This window comes from Leiobunum rupestre, chromosome 5 (assembly GCF_980474605.1).
Source record: "Leiobunum rupestre chromosome 5, qqLeiRupe1.1.hap1, whole genome shotgun sequence".
Taxonomy (NCBI): Eukaryota; Metazoa; Arthropoda; class Arachnida; order Opiliones; family Sclerosomatidae; genus Leiobunum; species Leiobunum rupestre.
The window spans coordinates 41,242,159-41,249,042 of NC_143388.1; the positions used below are offsets into that span (position 1 = coordinate 41,242,159).

General features: G+C 34.4%; 1 protein-coding gene across 1 annotated transcript; it reads left to right on the plus strand.

Annotated features, from left to right (window-relative positions):
- Positions 1-227: 227 nt before the first annotated feature.
- LOC149944524 (uncharacterized) lies at positions 228-2,648 on the plus strand. Its single transcript, XM_090176378.1, has 8 exons — positions 228-296; positions 357-479; positions 919-1,188; positions 1,248-1,412; positions 1,477-1,575; positions 1,763-1,970; positions 2,096-2,394; positions 2,463-2,648. Exons 1-8 carry the CDS (start codon positions 228-230, stop codon positions 2,646-2,648), a joined length of 1,419 nt encoding a protein of 472 aa, XP_090032504.1.
- Positions 2,649-6,884: the final 4,236 nt, after the last annotated feature.

Sequence of the window (6,884 nt, forward strand, 5' to 3'; positions counted from 1 at the left end):
CAACCGGATGGCTCGGTTACGATTTTTGCAAAATGTGTCCATTGTTCTGGGTAAGTCTTTAAATATAAATTTAATACGCGTTGCTGTCAAATTGTGCTAATTTACTTACATGTGCTCTTTTGAATCTCGGTAGTGGTAAATATTGTCAAGATGCAAAAACCAACAAGAGCACGGGCAACATGACGCTGCATTTATTTAACAAACACACAGAAAAGGTTAATCGGACAATGTTTGTCAGGACTTACGCTAGACCTATAGATAATTCAGTTAAAATTCCACAAATGCCTACCGAACAGGTGACGTCTTAAACTTACGCGCCATTATCTACCACACTTATTAATATTGTTATTGTTTAGAATTTGGAAAGTACTACGGTAAACCCAAGGTTACAGTTTTTGCGTTTTGTGGTATTATCGGATCAATCGTTTCAAATAATTGAAGATACAAGTTTAAGAGAATTGCTGTACGCGTTTAATCCGGTAATGTTTCTTAACCATTTACAAATAACAGATGCGACTTTAAAAAACGATATTGTAAAATAATACATTTTTGAAACGGAAACCATTACCAATTTCGTTAAGGTAAAGACCTGGACTCTCGAAAAAATATAAACGTCTAAGTTCGATTTTATGTCATAGAATATTGAGGGTCAATTGTCCTTCACACACGATTGTTGGACATCAGCCAATATGATTCCTTTTGTTGCTGTAACATGCCACTGGGTGGATAAATTGTGGAATGGGCAGAGCTGCTTGTTAGGGTTTATGTACTTTCCCGGGCGCCACACGGGAATTAATATTTGTAACAAATTTCTAAGCCTTCTATGTGAACGACAAGTAAAAAACGTAATTAATACAAAAAAATCTTAAAATATCAAATTACTTTGAAGCTATTAAAACTTTCGTTATTACCTTTAAGGTCTTAGCTGTGACAATGGATAACGCAGCGAACAATGAGACATTTACCCAAGAATTAACTGCCCGATCAGTTGAATTAGGTTTTCGCTTTACCCCAGATAATCGAATCCGTTGTTTCGCTCACATTTTAAATATAGTCGTGCAAGACTTATTGAAAATTTTGAAGTCCGATGCCAAACATGACACTGACTTCGATTTAAATTTAACGGAACCAAATGACCCAATTGAAAATAAGGAAATAAGTGTTGGCATGGCGGTGACCAAAGTACGGGTAACGCTATATACGTCGTCTTTTAAGTATTTTGGAAGGTAATTGTTTTTTATTTCTAGTTGAGGAAGATAGTGACCGCAGTTCGTGTGTCACGAACCAAGTCGGATCAATTCTCCGAACTGAACCTGGTCTATGGTCTTTCTGATAATAAACTTATTTTGGATGTAAAAACACGATGGGGATCTACTTTTGAAATGATAAAGAGGGCTGTGACTCACAGAGCGGTATACATTTTTAATCGTATAATGCCTAAAACTTAGCGTCTGGTGACGCTAACTTTCTTTTCAGTCGATAGAATCAATTTCTACCACGGACAAGGATTTGTTCAACTTCCATTTACTTGATGGTGAATGGTTGTTGTTGGAATCGTTGATACTTGTTCTACGGGTAACATAAATTCAATCGTTTAATTATATCTGATTAAAGGGGGTGTAAACTTGGTCTTTCGATCGGGTCGGTCAAGCTTCCAATAAATGCCACTACCGCCTTTGGTTTGAAACATTAGTGTTTTTGTCCGTTAAAGACGCCTTGGGTTATACTCACTTTCATTTGTAAATTTAATGTTCTGTTCCAGGAATTTGATTTTGCCACAAAACGTATATGTCAAGAGAATTATCCTACGGCTGCTACAATAATGCCAATGTTTAAACTGATCTTGGATAATTTGGAAAAATCCAAAAGAGAATCAAGTGGAGTAATGAAAGACGCGACGTCTAAGGCATTCGAGAAACTAACGACGTATTTTAAACATTCGGATACCTCTGCTTTATGGGTTGCTATGGGTAAGATTTTAAACCTTAATATAGGGAAATTGTCAAACACCAGAAGTAAATTAACTTGTTCATACCTAAACTACCTAACTTAAAACCAAGTAGCGAGAAATGAGGGCTTTTTTCTTCATGTACAGCAATGAACCCTACATTGAAGCTAGAATGGATTAAGGATCACTATGACGCCAAATTTTGCAAAAAGGTGAAAGATACAGTAGTATCAGTGTTTCTCTCTCATTATGAAGAAGGACAAATAAGCTGGGTGGACGACGCTCAAAACGGACACAGTTGTCCTGACATTCACGCAGGAGTAGACATTTCGGCCCTCTATCCAAAAATAACCAAACGAAGTACCAAGGCTAAGGCGTCTGAATTATTGATCTATTTGAAGGAAGTAGTTGCACCGCCACATACAAACATTTTGCAGTGGTGGAAGGTAAATTAATTTCATAGCTGTTAACCAAAATACGTTTTGGCAGTTGACCTTGAATTTTTTTACCATAGTTACACGAAAATGAATATAAGAAGGTTTCTTGCATGGCTCGTGACTATCTCGGAATTCCTGGGTCATCAGTCGCTTCTGAACGACACTTTTCTCAAGGGACGGACGTGGTAACCCATAAACGCGGTTCCCTGAATCCGGAAACTATTTCGGCGATTCTTTGCCTAAAAAACTGGTGGAGTCGTTGAAATAAACTGATTAAACCTGTAAACATTATAACTTGAAATAAACAATACTTGTAGCAAGCAATTACATAAATTTTAATTACTGAAGCTCATTGAAAGTCGTAGGAGTATCCGTATATTTATCTAGTTTTCAAACGAAAATCAGATCAGATAGAAAATTCGGATAGACAAATCAGTTATCACCTGATCAGATAAAACTTTGAGCAGATTACCAAATTTATCTGCTTAACTGTTTAAAGAGGTATCCGATATAAGACACTGGTAACAGATTGCCGTATTCGGATAAAAGTTAGAAGCAATATATAACAGTATGAAATAAAGCTTTAGGCGAACCATTCAGTGAGAGTAATGAATAATAAACTTAAAAAGTTAAATTGAAACATGTACAGGTCCAAAATGAACTTTAAAAACAGCGAACCTTCCTTAACTTTCGGAGAATACACCCAAAATCTTACTTTTGGAAATACAAATTCACTAAACTATTCACGGAACACATTTGAGCTATAAGTCCACAATCAGTGAGAGTGAAGATGAATACTCCATAAAGGTAACTCCATAAAGGTAAGGAGTCAAAATAGACTTTCATCAAACATATTTTCTTCCTACCTCTGTAAAAGACACATTAAAAAAATCGAATTAAAATCATTAAAAAAATCAAACAGTTTTTAATAAAATACTTACTCTTATGATATATTATCAGCGATACTAGAGATTACTATGTTATAATCTTTAACGTTTGTGTAGAATGCATTACGGACTTTATGGTGACCGATTCCAAACTATCGAGTAATGGCGTCGTACAAAAGAAACTACAAACTGGGCTACCAGATATTTAAAAGGACTTTAGCGCGGCCAACTTAGATCAGCTTTTTCGCAGTATTGGCTGTGATTGTAGAAATAATTCATCAAATGAAAATAATGGAAATAAAAATTAAGAAAATAATAATATAAAAAATATAAAAATTAAGAACAGATAAAATTAATTAAATAATTAAGTAGTTTTGATTTAACACGTAATTTCATTAATTCACGTTAAATAAACTTGTAAATTTAAATAATAATATTCATAATAAAATTAATATTTTGTGGTTCATTAATCATTATCAGCTCAAATACAAATCCAGGTGAAACAAATTAAAATTAATTGCTGATAAACGGAAATTATGGTATCGACGGTAAAAAATTATTGAAATCTTGGCAAAATTATTGCACCTCCCATTTATGACGTATTTAGCTAGTTTGGCGGGAATTTCAAATCTAAAAGTAATGCTGTAGTCGTTTTAAGTGTTTTCCTCAAAGATTTACATGTTCTTGAAATACTTGACCTATCATTCGACCATAGTAAATAACTTTTATAAATAACTACCGGCAACAGTGACAGACCACGCGACGCTACGGACGCTTGAGAGCAAAGGTTCATATAATTGGCTTGAACGCTCCTCTGTGCTCGCTGCCAGATCAGTGTTTTATTCTACGACCAAGTCTGAGATTGCCGTAGGTTGAAAGAGAAGACTCAAGAGCAGGCTTGGAAATAAGCGGTGGTCACTGTGTCAAAGACCAGTTTATTAATTGCTCGGACCAGTTTTTTTATTCAAAAACTAGAGGTTCACTGGTCCAGTGTTCAGTTTAGTAATTCAAAATTATCTACCGTATTATTAACCAACTGGTCTACGTGACCACTTAAATAATTCAAGAGTTGGGAGACACTGGTCAAATATACCAGTTTAGAAATAAACCTTATTTCCAAGCCTGCTCAAGAGAGGACTAAGTTGCAAACCTGCCTGGCGCAGTGCTACCGCAGCCGTTACGAGAAAGCGGGGCTGTACACGGTGTTCAGAACACCAGAAAGTGAAAGCGTGCAATGATTTTTTTGAGAATATGATACTATTTAAAAAAATATTGAAATTATAGTACAGCCTATCAAAATTATTGTAAATAAACGTACCATATGGTACATCGCTAAAATTATGGTACAACCCAAATTTCTACCTAAAATTATTGATTTGTACCATAATTATGGTACGTCTAACAGCGCTGGACGGGACCAAGCTGGGCTCTATGGACCATGCTAGGACGTCCCAGGGAAAATTTGTGTTTGCTGGGATATTATTCAATGACATTGTTAAACTCTTTAATTGTCAGTAGGTTTATTTTTTCGGATACGCTTTTTTGTTGTGTTTTTTAACTGATCGATATTACGTTTTTTTTTGTCTAATCTTTGGTATTGTTGGTTTTTTCTGTCTTATATTTGTATATACTATTTTTTAAGTTTATTTCCTTTTTCCCGCAAAATCGTCCTGTCGTAGAGGAAAAGCTTATCCGGTTTCATTATAATAACGTGAAAAATCGTATTTGTGAATGGTAAGGTGTTGCGCTTCTTGATATTATATTTTCTATTGCTTGATTTCTAACTTTGAACTAATTTATTGCTTGACTGCGTTTTAATATTTTTCTATGAGTTTTGTTTATGAAGTCTGATTGATTGGGTTGTTATTGTGTATTTTTCTATTCGTTATTTTTATTTTTTGATACTCTAATATTTTAAACTGGATATAGTATAACGTTACTTCTGCGTATTTCGAATGTGCGTGACGTGGAGGGTATTTTCACGTTTTATTAGGATCAGTTTTTTTAATTTTAGATATCTTTCGTTGTATTTGTATTTTATCTCGTTTTTTCAGTCGTATATTTTTATCGAGTTGTATACATCGTGCGCTTACACTTATGTTGGTCTGGTTTTTAAATGGGTCGTCATTACTTCGTAATTTATTTTAAACGTTTTCTCGACTGATTAAGACGTTTAATTTGAAATATAATGAGCGTTAAAAACGCGGCAAGTATTTCGTAAGCGAGAAAAATACAAATACCCTCTGTAGATATTTATTTCATTAAAATTGGCTTCGTATTATATTTAACTGATAAACTTGTACCGTGAATAGGGTTAAATTCAATTGTGCATTGTTTTAGTACGTCTAACTCACTGTTGTAACTACTTAATTTATAATATTCTGAATAAATTAATTTCGGTTGTTTCGTCTCAATTATTTTAATTATAATTAAAATTTTATACCAGGCGGGATTGAACCGGGATTACGTTTTTAGTAAATAACTCTGAATTGCGGAGATCTATCTTTAAGGGTCATCTCGAGAAATTAATACCGCTAGGGACAATTCTTCCGAGGAGAGGTATATTTTGGCTTGTCAACTTGTTTATAATGTGTTTGATGACTCTTGTTTTTAAATTTTGATGCCTGATCTTTTTAAGATTAGTGACGTAGATAACATCCGATATAGTTTTAATCATTTTCACCAACTGGAAGAATTGATCTGAGACAGAAGTTAATCCACCCCTGGTTAATTTATTGGGCCAAGACTCTGTTACATCTTCTTCTAGCTATACATGGCTTGGATCTTTTTCTTTCGTAATCTTTTGAGTCAGTTCTGAAGGGCATTTCTTTTATTAACGAGTAGGCTGCAAAACCGGCAACATATCTAGTAACTGGGAGATTTTCAGCAATTTTGTTTGTGATTATCCCCAAAGGCTTTGGTTTGTCAGAAACTGATCCAATAAGCTCATTTTTCTTATTTTCCCTCAATTTATTCGAGCTTTTTTTTCGATTGCACTCTCAACCCCCACTTTCATTTGCACCATTAATTCGTGTAACAGTAAATGTAGCATTCTGCTAGCTTGATTTTTCTGTGTTGGTGGTTGCAAATTTTTAAAACTTTGCGTAATTTTAAGTAAAAGGTGTCCGAGTCCTTGATCGTTCTACTCTTTTTTTTTTCAAAATAGTGTGCGTTGCTTTTAGGTACTCGTCTCTTGTCGTGTCTTTAAATTTCAATTGCTGAACATCAGTCGAAATGTATGAAATAAGGGCTTCTCTGTCACTATTCATGCGCAGCATTTGATTTCAAACAATGGTTTGCAAGAACTAAATAAATAAGGATTCAAAAATAATAAGTAATAATTATTATTTAAAGTAAGATGCAAAATAATAAATAAATAACCTTTTTCCGAAGGACATCGCTCACACAGATCAGCTTGGTCATTCGAGCCTACATTTTCTGCAAGCTTTCAAATTTTTAATTTCTTTTCCTCAACGGCTCACTCTAGACCCGCCCCCAGGAAAACGTCATATCGGAAACCAGACTGACCAAATATTGCGATGTTTTATTTTCTCTTTGTTTCACTTATTACATTCGCATGATATTTTGTATATTACCCCGGTTGCATTATTT